The sequence below is a fragment of the Nycticebus coucang genome, chromosome 13 (genome assembly GCF_027406575.1).
Source record: "Nycticebus coucang isolate mNycCou1 chromosome 13, mNycCou1.pri, whole genome shotgun sequence".
NCBI classification, from domain to species: domain Eukaryota; kingdom Metazoa; phylum Chordata; class Mammalia; order Primates; family Lorisidae; genus Nycticebus; species Nycticebus coucang.
Window position 1 is genome coordinate 21,048,537 of NC_069792.1, and position 20,679 is coordinate 21,069,215.

The window sequence follows — 20,679 nt, forward strand, 5'->3', positions numbered from 1 at the left end:
AGAGGCAGAAAAGAAGAGAGAGAAAGCAGAACGTTCACTGTCAGAATTATGGGACTTTATGAAGCGTTCCAACATACGAGTTATAGGAATTCCAGAAGGGGAAGAAGAATGCCCCAGAGGAATGGAAGCCATACTAGAGAATATTATAAAAGAAAATTTCCCAAACATCACCAAGGAGTCTGACACACTGCTTTCAGAGGGATATCGGACCCCGGGTCGCCTCAACTCTAACCGAGGTTCTCCAAGACACATTGTGATGAACCTGTCCAAAGTCAAGACAAAAGAAAAGATTCTGCAAGCTGCCAGGAGTAAGCGCCAGTTGACCTACAGGGGCAAATCCATCAGAGTTACCGCAGACTTCTCTAATGAAACTTTCCAAGCAAGAAGACAATGGTCATCTACCTTTAATCTACTTAAACAGAACAATTTTCAGCCCAGAATTCTGTACCCTGCTAAGCTAAGCTTCAAAATTGATGGAGAAATCAAATCATTTACGGATATACAAACATTGAGGAAATTCGCCACAACAAGACCAGCTCTACAGGAAATACTTCAACCTGTTCTGCACACTGACCACCACAATGGATCAGCAGCAAAGTAAGAACTCAGAAATCAAAGGACAGAACCTAACCTCCACACTGATGCAAAAGATAAAACCAAGCAATGGACTCTCACCAAATAAGACGAATAGAATACTACCACACTTATCAATTATCTCAATAAATGTTAATGGCTTGAATGCCCCACTGAAGAGACATAGATTGGCTGACTGGATTAAAAAACACAAGCCTTCCATTTGCTGTCTGCAAGAAACACACCTGGCTTCAAAAGACAAATTAAAGCTCCGAGTCAAGGGTTGGAAGACAATTTTTCAGGCAAATGGAATTCAGAAGAAAAGAGGAGTTGCAATCTTATTTTCAGATACATGTGGATTTAAAGCAACTAAAGTCAAAAAAGACAAAGATGGTCACTTTATATTGGTCAAGGGAAAACTACAACAAGAAGACATTTCAATTCTAAATATTTATGCACCCAATTTAAATGCTCCCAGATTCTTGAAGCAGACCTTACTCAGTCTGAGCAATATGATATCTGATAATACCATCATAACAGGGGACTTTAACACACCTCTTACAGAGCTGGACAGATCCTCTAAACAGAAATTAAACAAAGATGTAAGAGATTTAAATGAGACCCTAGAACAACTATGCTTGATAGACGCATATAGAACACTCCACCCCAAAGATAAAGAATATACATTCTTCTCATCACCCCATGGAACATTCTCCAAAATTGATCATATCCTGGGACACAAAACAAATATCAACAGAATCAAAAGAATTGAAATTTTACCTTGTATCTTCTCTGACCATAAGGCACTAAAGGTGGAACTCAACTCTAACAAAAATGCTCGACCCCACCCAAAGGCATGGAAATTAAACAATCTTCTGTTGAATAACAGATGGGTGAAGGAAGAAATAAAACAGGAAATCATTAACTTCCTTGAGCATAACAACAATGAAGACACAAGCTACCAAAACCTGTGGGATACTGCAAAAGCAGTTTTGAGAGGAAAATTCATCGCTTTAGATGCCTACATTCGAAAAACAGAAAGAGAGCACATCAACAATCTCACAAGAGATCTTATGGAATTGGAAAAAGAAGAACAATCTAAGCCTAAACTCAGTAGAAGAAAAGAAATATCCAAAATCAAATCAGAGATCAATGAAATTGAAAACAAAAGAATCATTCAGAAAATTAATGAAACAAGGAGTTGGTTTTTTGAAAAAATAAATAAAATAGATAAACCATTGGCCAGACTAACTAGAAATAGAAAAGTAAAATCTCTAATAACCTCAATGAGAAACAATAAAGGGGAAATAACAACTGATCCCACAGAGATACAAGAGATCATCTCTGAATACTACCAGAAACTCTATGCCCAGAAATTTGACAATGTGAAGGAAATGGATCAATATTTGGAATGACACCCTCTCCCTAGACTTAGCCAGGATGAAATAGAGCTCCTGAACAGACTAATTTCAAGCACTGAGATCAAAGAAACAATAAAAAAGCTTCCAACTAAAAAATGCTCTGGTCCAGATGGCTTCCACTCCAGAATTCTATCAAACCTTCAAGGAAGAGCTTATTCCTGTACTGCAGAAATTATTCCAAAAAATTGAGGAAGAAGGAATCTTCCCCAACACATTCTATGAAGCAAACATCACCCTGATACCAAAACCAGGAAAAGACCCAAACAAAAAGGAGAATTTCAGACCAATCTCACTCATGAATATAGACGGAAAAATTCTCAACAAAATCCTAGCCAACAGATTACAGCTTATCATCAAAAAAGTCATTCATCATGACCAAGTAGGCTTCATCCCAGGGATGCAAGGCTGGTTTAACATATGCAAGTCCATAAACGTTATCCACCATATTAACAGAGGCAAAAATAAAGACCACATGATCATCTCAATACATGCAGAAAAAGCATTTGATAAAATCCAGCATCCTTTTCTAATTAGAACACTGAAGAGTATAGGCATAGGTGGCACATTTCTAAAACTGATTGAAGCTATCTATGACAAACCCACAGCCAGTATTTTACTGAATGGAGTAAAACTGAAAGCTTTTCCTCTTAGAACTGGAACCAGACAAGGTTGTCCTCTGTCACCTTTACTATTCAACATAGTGCTGGAAGTTCTAGCCAATACAATTAGGCAAGACAAGGAAATAAAGGGAATCCAAATGGGAGCAGAGGAGGTCAAACTCTCCCTCTTTGCTGATGACATGATCTTATACTTAGAGAACCCTAAAGACTCAACCACAAGACTCCTAGAAGTCATCAAAAAATACAGTAATGTTTCAGGATATAAAATCAATGTCCACAAGTCAGTAGCCTTTGTATACACCAATAACAGTCAAGATGAGAAGCTAATTAAGGACACAACTCCCTTCACCATAGTTTCAAAGAAAATGAAATACCTAGGAATATACCTAACGAAGGAGGTGAAGGACCTGTATAAAGAAAACTATGAAATCCTCAGAAAGGAAATAGCAGAGGATATTAACAAATGGAAGAACATACCATGCTCATGGATTGGAAGAATCAACATTGTTAAAATGTCTATACTTCCCAAAGCTATCTACCTATTCAATGCCATTCCTATCAAAGTACCTACATCGTACTTTCAAGATTTGGAAAAAATGATTCTGCGTTTTGTATGGAACCGGAAAAAACCCCGTATAGCTAAGGCAGTTCTTAGTAACAAAAATAAAGCTGGGGGCATCAGCATACCAGATTTTAGTCTGTACTACAAAGCCATAGTGCTCAAGACAGCATGGTACTGGCACAAAAACAGACACATAGACACTTGGAATCGAATTGAACACCAAGAAATGAAATTAACATCTTACAACCACCTAATCTTTGATAAACCAAACAAGAACTTACCTTGGGGGAAAGACTCCCTATTCAATAAATGGTGTTGGGAGAACTGGATGTCTACATGTAAAAGACTGAAACTGGACCCACACCTTTCCCCACTCACAAAAATTGATTCAAGATGGATAAAGGACTTAAATTTAAGGCATGAAACAATAAAAATCCTCAAAGAAAGCATAGGAAAAACACTGGAAGATATTGGCCTGGGGGAAGACTTCATGAAGAAGACTGCCATGACAATTGCAACAATAACAAAAATAAACAAATGGGACTTCATTAAACTGAAAAGCTTCTGTACAGCTAAGGACACAATAACCAAAGCAAAGAGACAACCTACACAATGGGAAAGGATATTTGCATATTTTCAATCAGACAAAAGCTTGATAACCAGGATCTATAGAGAACTCAAATTAATCCACATGAAAAAAGCCAACAATCCCTTATATCAATGGGCAAGAGACATGAATAGAACTTTCTCTAAAGACGACAGACGAATGGCTAACAAACACATGAAAAAATGTTCATCATCTCTATATATTAGAGAAATGCAAATCAAAACAACCCTGAGATATCATCTAACCCCAGTGAGAATGGCCCACATCACAAAATCTCAAAACTGCCGATGCTGGCGTGGATGTGGAGAGAAGGGAACACTTTTACACTGCTGGTGGGACTGCAAACTAGTACAACCTTTCTGGAAGGAAGTATGGAGAAACCTCAAAGCACTCAACCTAGACCTCCCATTCGATCCTGCAATCCCATTACTGGGCATCTACCCAGAAGGAAAAAAATCCTTTTATCATAAGGACACTTGTACTAGACTGTTTATTGCAGCTCAATTTACCATTGCCAAAATGTGGAAACAGCCTAAATGCCCACCAACCCAGGAATGGATTAACAAGCTGTGGTATATGTATACCATGGAATACTATTCAGCTATTAAAAAAAATGGAGACTTTACATCCTTCGTATTAACCTGGATGGACGTGGAAGACATTATTCTTAGTAAAGCATCACAAAAATGGAGAAGCATGAATCCTATGTACTCAATCTTGATATGAGGACAATTAATGACAATTAAGTTTATGGGGGGGGAGAAGAAAGAGGGATGGAGGGAGGAGGGTTTGGCCTTAGTGTGTGTCACACTTTATGGGGGCAAGACATGATTGCAAGAGGGACTTTACCTAACAATTGCAATCAGTGTAACTGGCTTATTGTACCCTCAATGAATCCCCAACAATAAAAAAAAAAAAAAAAAGAAAAAAGCTCATCATCCTTAATCATCAGAGAAATGCAAATCAAAACTACTTTGAGATATCACCTAACCCCAGTAAGAGTAGTCCGCATAACAAAACCCCAAAACCAGAGATGTTGGCGTGGATGTGGAGAAAAGGGCACACTTCTACACTGCTGGTGGGAATGCCCACTAATACGTTCCTTCTGGAAGAATACTTAAGAGACCTAAAAGTAGACCTGCCATTCGATCCTATAATTCCTCTACTAGGTTTATACCCAGAAGACCAAAAATCACAATATAACAAAGACATCTGTACCAGAATGTTTATTGCAGCCCAATTCATAATTGCTAAGTCATGGAAGAAGCCCAAGTGCCCATCAACCCAGAATGGACTAGCAAATTGTGGTACATGTATACCATGGAATATTATGCAGCCTTAAAAAAAGATGGAGACTTTACCTCTTTCACGTTTACATGGATGGAGCTGGAACATATTCTTCTTAGCAAAGTATCTCAGGAATGGAAGAAAAAGTATCCAATGTACTCAGCCCTACTATGAAGCTAAATTATAGCTTTCACATGAAGGCTATAACCCAACTACAGCACAAGACTATGGGGAAAGGGCCAAGTAAGGGGAAGGGAGGGGGGAGGTTAGGGTGAAGGGAGGGTGGGGCCACACCTACAGTGCATCTTAGAATGGGTACAGGCAAAACTTAGTAAATGTAGAATACAAATATCTACATACAATAACTAAGAAAATGCCATAAAGGCTACGTTGAACAGTTTGATGAGAATATTTCAGAATGTATATGAAACCAGCACATTGTACCCCTTGATTGCACTCATGTACACAGCTATGGTTTAACAATAAAAAAAAAAAAAAAAAGTCAGCATTTCAGGTGGTTCCCATAGCTCATAACTCAGTGGGTAGGGTGCTGGCCACATACACCGAGGCTGGCGGGTTCAAACCCAGCTCAGGCCAGCTGAAACAACAAAATAAATAAATAAATAAATAAATAAATAAATAAATAAAAATAAAATGTCATAGCAGGGCGTTGTGGCGGGCACCTGTAGTCCCAGCTGCTCGGGCAAGAGAATCGGGTAAGCCCAAGAGTTAGAGGTTGCGGTGAGCCGTGTGATGCCACGGCACTCTACCCGAGGGCGGTACAGTGAGACTCTGTCTCTACAAAAAAAACTAAATAAATAAAAAAATAAAACGTCATGAGTATTACTGCAAAGAATAAGGATATGGTCAAAAGTATTGATTAGTAGTATGTGAATATGGTAAAATAGGACGGTGGCATGTAAATGACCAGGTGTGGGAAATACTGGCATATACCTCCAGATGAGTCAACCAATGGTCCCAATGTGGGAGAAGAAAACATACCAAGGAAACTCAATATTTTTGAGGAAAGCTTTTTAGTTTTAAAAATGCTAATTAAACTCATTTTATTACATAAAAACTTGTATAAGTCAATGTAAAAAAACTAATTTGCTGGAAAAACACTTTATAGTCCAATAATAACTTAAGAGAATTGAAAAACTTAATTTTTAGAAGAAGCCCAAGTTAAGTTTTTCTTTTTCTTTTTTTGTTTTTGAGACAGAGTCTCACTCAGTTGCCCTGAGTAAAGTAACATGGTATATCTCACAGCAAACTCAAACTCTTGGGCTCAAGAGATTCTCTTGTGTCAGCCTCCCTAGTAGCTGGGACTACAGGCAACTGTCACAACACCCACTTAGTTTTTCTAATTTTAGTAGAGATGGGGTCTCATTCTTAAGAGCTCAGGCTGGTCTTGAACTCCTGAGTTCAAGCAATCAACGCAACTCAGCCACTGAGTTCGCCTTATCTTTTGTCTTTTGTGTGAGCCACTGTACTTGGCCTTACCTTTTTTTTTTTTTTGGTAGAGACAGAGTCTTACTTTGTCGCCCTCAGTAGAGTGCCATGGCGTCATACAGCTCACAGCAACCTCCAACTCCTGGCCTTAGGTGAGACTCTTGCCTCAGCCTCCCAAGTAACTGGGACTACAGGAACCCACCACAACGCTCGGCTATTTTTTGTTGTTGTTGTTGCAGTTTGGCCAGGGTCGGGTTTGAATTTGCCACTATCGCGGTGTCGGTTTTTGGGGCCGGAGCCCTACTCCCTGAGCCACAGGTGCCGCCCTTGGCCTTATCTTTTGTCTTTATACCTCAACTCAGTTAGGGACATGATGGCATTTGGCATTAGCTAAGGAAAACCCACAGGGTTTCTTTTCAGATTCAACTTTGCATCTTAGCCCCCCACCCACCTTTTTTTGAGACAGAGTCTCACTATGTGGCCCTGGGTAGAGTGCCGTGGTGTCACAGCTCACAACAATCTCAAACTCTTGAGCTTAAGCAATTCTCTTGCCTCAGCCTCCCAAGTAGCTGGGCCTACAGGCACCCACCACAATACCTGGCTATTTTTAGAGATGGGGTCTTGCTCTGAATTCATGAGCTCAGGGCATGGGCAGTCTACCCACCTTGGCCTCCCAAAGTGCTGGGATTGCAGGCGTAAGCCATCATGCCCAGCATGACTTATATTATTTTCTTTTCTTTTTTTTTTGTAGAGACAGAGTCTCACTTTATGGCCCTCGGTAGAGTGCCGTGGCATCACACGGCTCACAGCAACCTCCAACTCCTGGGCTTACGCGATTCTCCTGCCTCAGCCTCCCAAGTAGCTGGGACTACAGGCGCCCGCCACAACGCCCGGCTATTTTTTTTGTTGTTGCAGTTTGGCCGGGGCTGGGTTTGAACCCGCCACCCTTGGCATATGGGGCCGGCGCCCTACTCACTGAGCCACAGGCACCGCCCTATTTCATGATTTTCTTAAAGCACATATATTTAAATTGGCTAAAAAATGGTCTAAGTCTTTTCGTGGGCAAAATGGAATACTATTTATATTAAAACAAGAATTGCATATGTAATTAAAATTTTCTCCTTGAAAGAAGCTAAACTATTTGTGACTAACAGACCTCTTGAACTACGACTGAGAGTCTTCCTTTCTTTTTTATTTATTTTATAGAGACAGAGTCACTTTATCGTCCTTGGTAGAGTGCCATGGCATCACACAGCTCACAGCAACCTCCAACTCCTGGGCTTAGGCAATTGATTCTCTTGCCTCAGCCTCCAGAGTGGCTGGGACTACAGGCACTCACCTCGACGCCCAACTATTTTTTGTTGTATTTGGCCAGGCCAGGTTTGAACCCACCACCCTCATTATATGGAGCCAGCACCCTACCCACTGAGTCACAGGCACCGCCAAAGTCTTCCTTTCTTTATTTGTCTGTAGGATTGGTTCAAAACACTCTACTAGTTTCTTCCAGTAAAGATTGCTTCCAAAAATAATTTTCATAGAGAAAATTTTAAGAACTGTTTAACACATATGCAGCTGTTACTTTCAAATTATGTTAATCATTTGAAACAGTTACTTTCAACTGTCATATGTAGGTGTTAAAAATAGTTTCAGTTAAGTTCTAAGTTATGCAAATTATCCCATAAAAATTAGATTGCATTTCTGGAGAAATGCCATCTGGCAGGAACTGGTAAGAAAAGAGCTTCAGGAACTAAAATGAACAATTACTCTGAAATATCTCTCTTTGGTTACCACGGTCAGTGAACAAGATAAAGACATGATGGTATTATGTTCTTGAGTATACAAATACCTGAAGAAAGCTTTAAATATTTGAACCACATTACAAAGATTTCAAGAAACTATGATATTCTGAACAGGACTGTCTAACAGACTTACTGCAATGATGAAATGTTCTCTATCTCTTGTCTGAAATGGTAGATACTGGCCACATGTGGCTAATAAGCAGGTGAAATATGGCTAGTGTGATCAGGAAAGTGAACTTCGTCTTTTTTTAAAAGTTAATTGAGATGTGACTAGTGCTACCGTTTTGGATAGTATAGCTCTAGGACATTTGTGACTCATGTTAGGAGCTTACTAAGTATGGAAGGGCTGCTGGAAACTGCAGGCCTGATAATTTTATCTTACACTAGTTCTAAGTCAAAGGTTTAAAAATAAAAGATCTTCACCCTAATCCTTACAATCAACTTAACTGGAAAAACATTCTACTTCATAAAAGAAATCAACATAAAAAGACCTAAAGTGCTTTAGTAAATGGCCACTGATTTGGTGCTGTTCTCTAATCTTAGCAGACAACATCAATGATGACGGATAATAGAACACATAAAACACAAACACAACAGCAGTAGCAAATCAAGTGCCTAAACCATGTATTAACTATTTGCAGCACATATAAAAACAAGTGTTTTTGAGGAGGAAGAGAGAAACTGGTCACTGGACATGCTGTCATACTTCTATTCAGGGAAGGCTTCTCAAAGTAAAGAGATTTAAAAAAAGGTTTCAAATGTAGAAAAACAGAAATATATGTACAAAGGATAAAGAATATAAAGAATCTCCATAAACCCATAACCCAGCCTCAATAGTTATTAACGAATGACCAGACTTGTTTTATCTATACCCGTCACTGCCTTTTACCCAATATTATTATTATTATCTTTCTTTGAGACAGAGTCTCAAGCTGTCGCCCTGGGAGTGCTGTGGTGTCCATAGCAGTTGGAGGTTGCTCATAGGAACCTCTAACTCCTGGGCTTAAGCGATTCTCTTGTCTTAGCCTCCCAAGTAGCTCTGGGACCACAGGCACCCGCCCACAGCACCCGGCTATTTTTTTGGTTACAGCCGTCATTGTTGTTTGGCAGCCCCAGGCTGGATTCAAACCCTCCAGCTCTGGTGTATGTGGCTGGTGCCTTAGCTGCTTGAGCTATTGGCGCTGAGCCATTCCAATATTATTTTGAAGTAAATCCCACATAGCATTTCATAAATAAAATAAAAAGATGTGCTGGGATTATAGAACTAGAGAACATCAGTGTGAATGAAGCATAAAGAGAGAGATGCAGAGCAACCAGGCAAGAGGTGGCCCAGACAGGAGAAACCCTGTTGAGTGCAGGTAGGCAGCTTTATCTGAGTTTAAAGCAGTAAGGAGTTAGTGTAAGTTGCAGAGGAAAAGAGCTAAATTAGGGAAATGAAGTTGACTTTTCCAATACTGTGGAAGCCCAACTTCAGAAGTACTAAGGGTTAACTAGAAAGAGATATTACAGGGCTCCAACAGTTCCATTATTTGCTCAAATAAAATAAATAAATATCTTTCCCACACTGCTAAAAAAGGAACATTCCACCCATTTCTGTAAAGGCTACGCTGGTAAATATTTAACTATATTTTACTTTTTGTTCAATACTGAATTTTTTTTTGGGGGGGAGGTCTTACATAAAGAACTGTTAGTTATAGAGTAATCTGACCAATCCCTTTTGCCTCACTTATGAAAAACAATAAGATAAGACTAATACCACATTTTATTTTAAAAATTTAAAAATTTAAATATTTTTGAGACAGAGTCTCACTCGGCTAGAGTGCAGTGGCATTATCAGAGTCCACTGACCTTGGAGTCCTGGGTTCAACCAGTTCTGCTGCGTTAGCATCCTGAGTAAGTGGGGACTACAGGCGGACACCACCATGCCTGAGTAATTTTTTTTTAAAGCAGAGACAGGGTCTTTCTCTTGCCCAGGCTAGTCTCTAACTCCTTGAGCTCAAGCAATCCTCTAGACTCAGCCGCCTAGAGAGGTAGGATTACAAGCATGAACCACTGCCCCCCACCTAATATTACATTTTAAAAATCAAATTTTAATTTACATTTCCAGTAATGTAATTGTAAAATGAGCAACCAGCATGTCAAATGTAAAAGAATCTCCTCTATGTTAAAATACTTATTTTTTTAAAGACATACTTAAGGATTTTAGTCTTTATGTAAAGGTAGGGGGGATGGTGGAAGAAGGACCAAAAGAGCTGAAGTGAGAAGGAAGCAAAGACATGAGGAAATACTTAATTTTACAAAGACTTTCCAAAAAAGAAAAAAATGACAAAAACTTTTAAAACTACAAAACCCCAGCTTACTTTTTTGGTTTTCTGGAAGTAGAGTTCAGGAAAAGCATGAAGCCAGTAAGCCAACTGTGATATGTAGAAAAACTTCATTTGAAATCTGCACAACAGAACAAAGTGAAGAGTATTTTACTTATTTGATTATATCAATTTTTACCTTTTTCTATTGCATCTGAATATCTTTATGTGTTGTCAGAATGTGCTCTTTATTTTCCTTTGAATTTCTGTCTTACACCGTGAGTTACTGAATTTCAGAAACTAGGTAATAAAACGGTATATTTCAACCTTGAAAAAAAAAAGAATTATCTTTTAAAGCATCGTTTTTTAAGGAATAAAGTAAACAAGTCCTGGAAATCCAAATATGCTAAGTAGCTACATGTGTCGTATCACTCCATACAATATTCTGCATACCTTGAAACCACTCTTCAACAACTGCTTTCCCCTTCTCCCTAGGATATTCCCACTATCAGTCAATTCTAGATTAAACAATATTATCCGCAGAAGGCTGTTAACAAGCAAACTAGCTGAAGGAGCCAGAGCTCCTGTCTAATAGTTAATTAACCCTGACTAGCATGTCATGGCAGCTCCTGAAAACATAAGAAACATAATCAACCCACAGTCCTAGGTGGTTTCATCAAAACAGGAATAGGAAATAGGAAAGGCAAAAAGATCATGCGAAAAGTAACAAAGCACAGATTAATAATCACTCCAAAGTGGGATAATCCCCATTTCAAATATCCTCTTGATTTTTTTTCTTCTTAGGGAAATGGTACCTCTCTCTGGTTGGAACATGGAGACAGCCCTAAATAAATGGAGGCAGAGCCAAGATTAAGGCATAGAAGGGTTCTCAAGGAGATATAATCAGTTTTCTCTTTACATTACATCCCTCTAGCCTTTCTGCATCTTTATTCTCCCTTTCCCACCTTCTCTAGAAGGGAATACAGTCCCACATAAATATGATGTTTGTAAAAGTTCACTGAACTAATAAAATTTTTAAAATTCAGAGTATGGACTTTGGACGTCTGCATAGCCCCAGTGCAGACTTAGTCTAGGTCGCAGTCCACAGGTTTATTTTTCTTTCCCTGTAGACTAAAGGCCGCTGCCGCAAACATGCTTTGCCAGATCCTCGGTCAGGCCAAGAAGCATCCGAGCCTGATTCCCCTCTTCGTATTTATTGGAGCTGGAGGTACTGGAGCAGCACTGTATGTCTTGTGTCTGGCATTGTTCAATCCAGATGTTAGTTGGGACAGAAAGAATAATCCAGAACCATGGAACAAACTGGGTCCCACTGATCAATACAAGTTCTACTCAGTGAATGTGGATTATAGCAAACTGAAGAAAGAAGGTCCAGACTTCTAAATCAAATGTTTCACAATAAAGCTGCTTAGAATGAAGGTCTTCCAGAAGCCATCCGCACAATTTTCCACTTAACCAGGAAATATTTTTCCTCTAAATGCATGAAATCATGTTGATGTATTGTGTTGAAGATTACACTGATTAATAAATATCCGAAACTTGAAAAAAAAAAAAATAAATAAAAATAAAAAATAAAATTCAGAGTATGGTTCAGTAGAGAGGGTAATATTGTTGGACTTAAAACAAAGATATTCATGTTCATGATATTTCAGGGAACTTCTTTCCTTCGTAGAGAGGGTAATATTGTTGGACTTAAAACAAAGATATTCATGTTCATGATATTTCAGGGAACTTCTTTCCTTCGTATCTTTTTCTCCAATTCTCTCATCACAATGTATTTACTAAGCACTGCTCAGTTGACAAGCACTTGGCACAACAATGGATATAAAATAGATAGTTCCTACTGCTGCCAGACACACACAGTTTTGATAGGTCCATATGGGCACAAGACAAGACTTACATAAAGGAGACAATTATAGAACAATCAAAACAATATACAGATACTTCATAAAACATAAACCAAAACGATGCAAGGAAAATTAACATGGAATAGTGGTCCCAGAGCTAGGCTGAAGATCTTTATAACCACTGAGCACTATACCTGGGCAGCACTGTATAGAAACCTGGGGGCTAGAGAGATAAAGAGGAACAATCCCTAACCTCCAGCAGCTTATAGAAGAGGATGAGAAAGGAAGCAGTGAAAGAAATGGGGTGGGGAGATCAAAGAAAAGGTGCAAAAGTATGGAGAAGATGGAGTTGTGAGGAGAAAAGGTAAGAGAAAAGAAAGGAAAAAGTATTACCACTGTTAAAATCAGCTGTCTCAAGCTAAGAAAGAAGTTGAAAAGATTATAAAGGCAGTTTCTGAGTTACAAATATCCAACTGACAACTTACACTTAGGAATGGAGGCTGTTACAGGTAAGAGGTAAATGTACCTATACCAACTCACATACAAAGTCAGCCTAACAACAGAACTACAGAACCTATCTCATATGTAACCTGTGGACTGCCTGTATACATAAAAAAAAGTACACAGGAATTTTTTTATTTATTTGAGACAGAGTCTCATATTGTTGCCCTCGGTAGAGTGCTGTGGTATCACTGTAGCTCACAGCAACCTCAAACCCTTAGGCTCAAGCCATCCTCTTCCTTCAGCCTCCTGAGTAGTTGGGACTCCAGGAGCCTGCCACATCACCCAGCTAGTTTTTCTATTTTTAATAGAGACAGGGTCTTGCGCCTGCTCAGGACCAAGAACTCCTGAGCTCAAGCAATCCATCTGTCTCGGCCTCCCAGAGAGCTAGGATTACAGACGTGATCCACCATAACTGCCTAGAAATTTCCTTCTATGGCAGTAGGACTGTCAAAGATACAGTTTTACCTTTTTTATGAATTTGTCTAAGATCTTAAAAAAATAACAAGAAGAAATTCTGGTTAATATTGACATGATTTTAGTGCTTAACAAAAAAAGGCCTGCTAGAAATAACTTACGTCATCAGGTTATGGGGATAAGCCCTCCACAAGATAGTTGGGTCTGAGATGTAGTTTTCCTAAGAAAGAAGACATAAAAATTAACTTAGGAGTACAATGCAAACTTCTTGGAAAATAAGACAATATTTTCACTTCTTAAACATTTACAGTTCTCCATATCAGGTTCCAAAGAGCCCACTAAAGTCAAACTCTATATAATTGTTTTGGTTATTCTCAACTTAATTTGAATTACTTACTTTAGCAAAGTGAAAATCAATGTTATGAATGAGATACAGAATCAAGTAACACATAATTACTGGCCTTCAAAAACCTTTCAATCCAGTAGAATAAAAAAATACACAAACATAAAACAACGAATAAACAGTAATGGTACATTAACAGAGGTACAACAGCTGTGAAAGAGATGAATTTCATTTTAGATCAGATAATAGATTTCAGGAAAAGATGCAGCACCTCACAGAAGATAAAGGATCACAGCATTGCCAAATTTTATGGATTTATGCCCATAAAATACTACCTGAATCTTTTTCTTAGATAACTAGATCTATTCAGTGAGAATTACTACATAGTAAAAAAACAAATTAAATAAAATCTAAAGTGACTAAAATAAAATCTATTAAAATATTCTATAAGAATATTTTTGCACAGAAGTGTAACTCTCTGTTTTTTTTTTTTTTTTTGTAGAGACAGAGTCTCACTTTATGACCCTCAGTAGAGTGCTGTGGCCTCACACAGCTCACAGCAACCTCCAACTCCTGGGCTTAAGCGATTCTCTTGCCTCAGCCTCCCGAGTAGCTGGGACTACAGGCGCCCGCCCACAACGCCCGGCTAGTAACTCTCTGTTTTTAAAAAAATTTATAAGATTTTAAAGTAAAATTTGCATGTATTTATACAGTATTATTAAAGCAGCATAGTAAAATGAAATGAGCACCAGATTGAAAAGGTGAGTTTTAGTTTATTTTCAACATTAATTGTTGTACCCTAAAAATTCATTGCCTGTCATTCATGCCAGTATCTCTAACATACTTATTAAAAAAAAAACCTGTGTGTCCGACAAACTCAAAAGTACATAAATCATAGAACACCATATAAATTTAAGGGACTATTATTACCAATAACATATATGAGGTACAACAATTAAGTTTGCAAACTCATCCTAGAAAAAGGGCTACTACATACCTGAATATCACTATGGTCACCTTCAAAGTACTGTCTGGGAAGCTATGCATTGATGCCAGTGCCTACTCCACCCACCAAAGCAATTCTGGAACTCTTTTTCTAAATGACTACTAGATTTATGTTGCACAAGGCCTGGCAAGTTCGAAAACTTGCCATCATGCACTTGTGTTGGCAGCACTGTACAAACAGCTCAGTAAGGTTTCATAATCTTGGTATATCAGTGTTTCACAGCTGTGTTCATATGGACTTGTGGTGGTGGAGTTCATTGTTGTGTGTTTTTGTGTGCTGTCAAGAGCTCTGATGGCCATTCCAGAGAAAGAGTTCTAAGAATATTCTGAAGAGTGGGGTAGGTGTTGGCATAGCTTCTCAATGGGAGTACTTCGAAGGTGATGCTATTCAGCAAGGAGATAGGTAAAACTTTTTCCAGGATGAGTTCATCAACTTAATTGTTAGAACTTGTATGCCTGTTTTTGTTTCAGAAAGTCTTTTCTGAAAGGTTTTAATTGCCTTAATGGAAAAATTATACATTTTAAATTACTTAGTTTTTAAAGGAGGAAATGATTGGAAACATTACAATTCATGTAACCTAGTAGAGCATCACTAACATCCTATGCTTTTGCTAATACAGAGATAACAAATCTCTATGAATAAGGCTTTCAGAAACATTAAACACAGTTTAGAAATTCTGGTGTATAAAAAACTAATGAAAGCAGATTCATCACTGAAATTCTTTATTTTTGTAGCGACAGAGTCTCACTTTATGGCCCTCGGTATAGTGCCGTGGCGTCACACAGCTCACAGCAACCTCCAACTCCTGGGCTTAAGTGATCCTCTTGCCTCAGCCTCCCGAGTAGCTGGGTCTGCAGGTGCCTGCCACAACGCCCGGCTATTTTTTTGTAACAGTTCCACCGGGGCCGGGTTTGAACCCTGTACCCTCGGTATATGGGACCGGCACCTTAGCGACTGAGCCACAGGCGCCGCCCCATCACTGAAATTCTTAACTTATCCTATTCATTAGCAGAGTTCCTAATCTCAGATGAGGAAGCGGAACAACACGAGACATACTTACAGAGATTAGAATGAATGTTCCCCAAACACAGGCAAAAAGGTAGAATGCACTAAGCTGACCAGATTCATTAAACTTGCTGTGTTTTGTTTTGGAGAAGTGCATTCGCCTGTTAATTTTCTAAAAATAAAAACAGTCATTAGTAATTAAAAATAAGACTATAAAAATACATTCAATATATGACTATCAGAGTATGGAGAGCTAGTACTTTACAAAGTACAGATTTCTAAGGGTGCATACTTACGTCCAATACATACTCTTGAATTACGGCGTGAATGATTATTGCCACTAGCATGTAGAAGAAAACTGTAGCCAAATCTTTGACACCATAGTGATAAAGAGACGCTGATTCAGCAGCTTGTTCTTCTGAAGGCCAAAAAGGACATACATACATAAAGATTATACATAATCTTATACATAAGATTATAAAACAGCACTAATACAATACAGTTATGAAAACAAAAGAAAATTAACCTGATAAAAAAATTCTATACAAACATAAGTAACTTGCTCCTGGATATCTAGGGTTGTATGGGCAAAGACAATCAAGAGACTATCTAGAAATCTAAAGCTTTAGAAATTACTCACAAAGACTTGACATATGTTAGTTACAGCCATCAAAGACCACAAAACAGGAGCAAGGAGGCTACATTCAACAGACGGGTATTACTCCAGGGGTGTAAGTAGGTTGACAAAGTTGTCCGTAGTACTTAGCTCACATGCCGGTTTTTGTCAAAAGACTTTTGAAATTTTCTACCTCTACTTTCAAAGTAGACACTACATTATGATTCTTTTTTTGTGTGTGTGTGGTTTTTTTTCTCTTTTGGCCTGGGTTTGAACCCGCCACCTCCAGCATATGGGACCGGCGCCCTACTCCTTGAGCTACAGGCGCCGCCCTACATTATGACTCTTATGGAAAAACTGACTTGATCTGTTTTTCTGTCAGAAAACAAACAGAAAAGCAGATTTCCCCTCCAATTATTTCTGACCTGTAAGTTATAGGTAGGACAAACTGGACCTGTAATAATAATCCTTTTAAGCAGCAGATCTATGAGCAGTATCTCTAAGTAGAGATAAAGGCAACTAGTACTTAAATTGTTTTTAATTCTTGCAATTGCTATCATTTTTCAAAATAAGCTTTATCAAATACTTGTGAATTGCTCACACTTCTTGTTCTCAAGCTTTTTATTTATTTATGGGACCATTTAGGCAAAAAAATCTTTATTCTTCTCTGGCAAATTCAAAATTTCAAAACAACACTGTAATTGTGAATAACCTAATATCTAAGTCACTAAATGAAACATTTGCAAAAGTATGTATAACTGAACAAAATCCCAATTCAGTGTTGTATACTATGTAACCTTACATTCTAAATCCTCCCCCTTACTGCCTTAATATGTTACTGTTTTATAAACTACCAAATATCCCATCTATCACTTATGCTAGTTCATATTAATGTCTTCAATTACAATCACTCCCAATAACAACTTGATTTCCACACAGAATAATTTAGAAATGACTTTTTTTTTTTAATGAGACAGTCTCCTGTTCTGTCACCTTGGCTGGAGTGTAATGTTGCAATCACAGCTCACTGCAACCTCAAACTCCTGAGTTCAAACAATCCCCCTGCCTCTGCCTCCCAAGTAGCTGGGACTATAGGCATGTGCCACCATGCCCAGCTAATTTTAATTTTTTTTGTGTGTGTGAGAAACAGGGTCTTGCTATGTTGCTCAGCTTGGCCTCAAACTCCTGGCACCAAGTGATTCTCCTGTCTCAGCCTCCTGATAGCTGGGACTACAGGAGCCCTCCACCATGCCCAGCTAGAAGAAATAACATTTTCTGAAGCAGAAAATAAAAGTGTAAACACTATAATAACTTCTAGAGCTTACCAACATTCTCTCTAATCAAAATAATTGTTAGAAGTAGAGCACAACAAAAGTGAAAATAAACTTAAAAGGACTGTTATTATAGGTCCAAAACATAACTTATAGGTCAGACAAACTGAACCTAAATGTAGTACCTTTAGATGCTCTGACTAAACAATGACACTTTGGCTGGGCGCCCATAGCAGTGGTTATGATGCTGGCCACATACACCGAGGCTGGCAGGTTCGAACCCACCTGGGCCAGATAAACAACAATGACAATTGCAACAAAAATAGCCAGACATTGTGGTGGGTGCCTGCAGTCCCAGCTACTTGGGAGGCTGAGGCAAGAGAATGGCTTGAGCCCAAGAGTTTGAGGTTGCTGTGAGCTATGATGCCACGGCACTCTACCAAGGGTGATAAAATGAGCCTTGATCTCCAAAAATAAATAAATAAATAAAATATATAAAACCCATTCACAAAAATGAATAAAATGTATTAAATCCATAAAACTGATTTTCATATAGCGTACAGGACTAAGTCAACCAAAATCACTAGATCTTGCATTACAAAATCAAAATAATGTTCAGTTGGATTATGGATGAAGTCTGTGATGATTAATGTAGAATCTAGTGTTCATGGAAATGTGCATGTTTGTTCAACTGAACACTTAAACAGAAAATTTTTAAAAAAATTACCTACCTGTTGCAGGGTGAGTAACATTGTACTGAAGAGTAACAAAAATAATAGAAGCTTTTGCTGTTATCTAGAAAGAAAGAAAAAAGAAAGATCAAGTCAATTTGATCTTCCTCAAATAGCAGATCAGGGGCAAAAATATCACAAGCTCTGTCCCCAAACGTAAAAACCAAGGGTGCCCTAATTTCTGTGGCACCTTCACAGACACAACTGATCACCAAGGAGTTAATTTTAATTCACCAGAGTAGTCTTCTGAAGTTTAGGTAAGATTGTGTAATTCATCCCTAACTTTAAGATTTCAAAAGAGACATCCTGCAGTTCTAGTAAAACATCTTTGATAAATAATCATGCTCTATTCTAGGCCTATGCAATGAACACAAAATTCCTACCAAAACCCATTTAAATATAAATTGATAAAAGGAAGCACAGTTAACATGAAAAAAACAGACCAAAGATAGTGTCTGTGATGTATGTATTAATCTCCCCCACACCTACCATAGTTAACATTAAACTGACCTATTGATAAAGTGAAGTGGAACGCTTAACATTTATAGGCACTGAGTACAGGGCTAGACAAGGACGAAACAAAGATGAATGAAATAATCTTCAACGTGAAGCTCAAGCATGTCAGGACAGGTAAACAAACCAGAGTAAGTGCCAACAGCTTATGCTGGGGGTACTCAGGATAAACAATGGACTTTCAAGTTTTCTTCCTGGGCTAGGGAATGAATATGTTCTGGAAAGGCTTCTCAGAGAAGGTGGTGCTGGAGCTGTATCTTGCTGGAAAATAGAAGTTCTCTAGGGTCGCAAGGCAGGACAAGGAGGGCAGCATGGGTAGTAGAAACAGAAATTGTGAAGGTGCTGTAAGCAGTACAGGCCGGTGCAGCTGCACTTCAGGGAGTGGTGGAAGAGACTGGAAACAGAGTGCTAGAAAGGACCTGATTCGTGAAACTAAGGAGTTTAAAATTTATTATAGCAAAACTAGAGAATTTTAAGGAGGGGAAAGTTTATTTTTGCCTTTCAGTCTTTAGAAAGACTGTTGCCTTACTGAAGAGTAACAAAAATGATAGAAGCTTTTGCTGTTATCTAGAAAGAAAGACAAAAAGAAAGATCAAGTCAATTTGATCTTCCTCAAATGCCCTGTTTCCCCGAAAATAAGACAGTGTCTTATTTTAAGGTGTGCTCCCAAAGATGCGCTAGGTCTTATTTTCAGGGGACGTCTTATCTTTCCTGTAAGTAGGTCTTATTTTCAGAGGATGTCTTATTTTTGGGGAAACAGGGTAGCAGATCAGGGGCAAAAATATCACAAGCTATGTCCCCAAACGTAAAAACCAAGGGTGCCCTAATTTCTGTGGCACCTTCACAGACACAGATCATCAGGTAGTTAATTTAATTCACCAGAGTAGTCTTCTGAAGTTTAGATAAGATTGTGTAATTCATCCCTAACTTTCAGTCTTTGGAAAGACTGTTGGCCCAGACAGATGCGATGGTTCTCACCTGTAACCTGGTAGGCCAAGGCGGGTAGACTGTTTGAGCTCAGGAGTTTGAGACCAGCCTGAGCAACAGCAAGATCCCATCTCTAAAACAGCTAGGCTTTGGGAGGCACCTGTGGCTCAAAGGGGTAGGGCGCCAGTCCCCTATGCCGGAGGTGGCGGGTTCAAACCCAGCCCCGGCCAAAAACTGCAAAACAAACAAACAAACAAAAAAGCTGGGCTTTGTGGTGGGCAACTGTGGTCCCAGCTACTCAAGAGTATCTCTTAAGCCCAAGAGTTTGAGGTTGCTGTGAACTATGATACCATGGCACTCTACTGAGGGTGACAAAGTCAGACTCTGTCTCCAAAAATAATATAATTATTATTATTTCTGTTTTACTCATTAGAAAATAAGTTCTAAAACAGCTGGGACCGTCCCCTGTTTCTGCTGGTCACATGGGGTGGCTGGGTGTGGTGGCTCGGGCCTATAATCCTAGCACTCTGGGAGGCCGAGGTGGGTGAATTGCTTGAGCTCATCAAGTTCCAAGACCTGCCTGAGAAAGAGCAACATCCAATCTCAAAAAAAGAAAGAAAGAAAAGAAAGGAAAAGAAAAACAGAACCCAGCATGTGGCCCGATGCATATTAGGTGACTAAACAATATTACTGAATAAATACCAGATAAAATATGAATTGGAGTAAGCAGGCAGCCAAGAGTAAGGCTTCTGCAAGAGACTGCATGAAAGACAGAGAGGTCTGAACCAAGGCAATGGTAGCAGGATGGAGGATGCATTTATGAGGCAAAATAGAGTTCGGTTAAGTAAGAGGAAAGGGTCAGA

At 38.8% G+C, this 20,679-nt stretch overlaps 2 protein-coding genes across 3 annotated transcripts in view; one reads left to right on the top strand and one right to left on the bottom strand.

Moving 5' to 3' along the window:
* The window catches only part of TRAM1 (translocation associated membrane protein 1), a 49,246-nt gene that overhangs the window by 18,374 nt on the left and 10,193 nt on the right, over nucleotides 1-20,679 (bottom strand). For both annotated transcript variants that reach the window (XR_008373787.1, XM_053558713.1), the window contains exons 2-6: nucleotides 18,377-18,440; nucleotides 16,055-16,176; nucleotides 15,814-15,930; nucleotides 13,566-13,624; nucleotides 10,679-10,763 (exon numbers count right to left, since the gene is read on the bottom strand). Coding sequence is in view for 1 of the 2 variants with exons in the window: in XM_053558713.1 (XP_053414688.1) it covers nucleotides 10,679-10,763; nucleotides 13,566-13,624; nucleotides 15,814-15,930; nucleotides 16,055-16,176; nucleotides 18,377-18,440 (447 nt within the window). In the remaining variant the exon portion in view is untranslated. The remainder of the gene's footprint in view (nucleotides 1-10,678; nucleotides 10,764-13,565; nucleotides 13,625-15,813; nucleotides 15,931-16,054; nucleotides 16,177-18,376; nucleotides 18,441-20,679) is intronic.
* LOC128563454 (cytochrome c oxidase subunit NDUFA4-like) lies at nucleotides 11,722-12,194 on the top strand. The gene has a single exon (XM_053558714.1). The coding sequence runs from the start codon at nucleotides 11,774-11,776 to the stop codon at nucleotides 12,020-12,022; it is 249 nt and encodes an 82-aa protein (XP_053414689.1). The 5' UTR covers nucleotides 11,722-11,773; the 3' UTR covers nucleotides 12,023-12,194.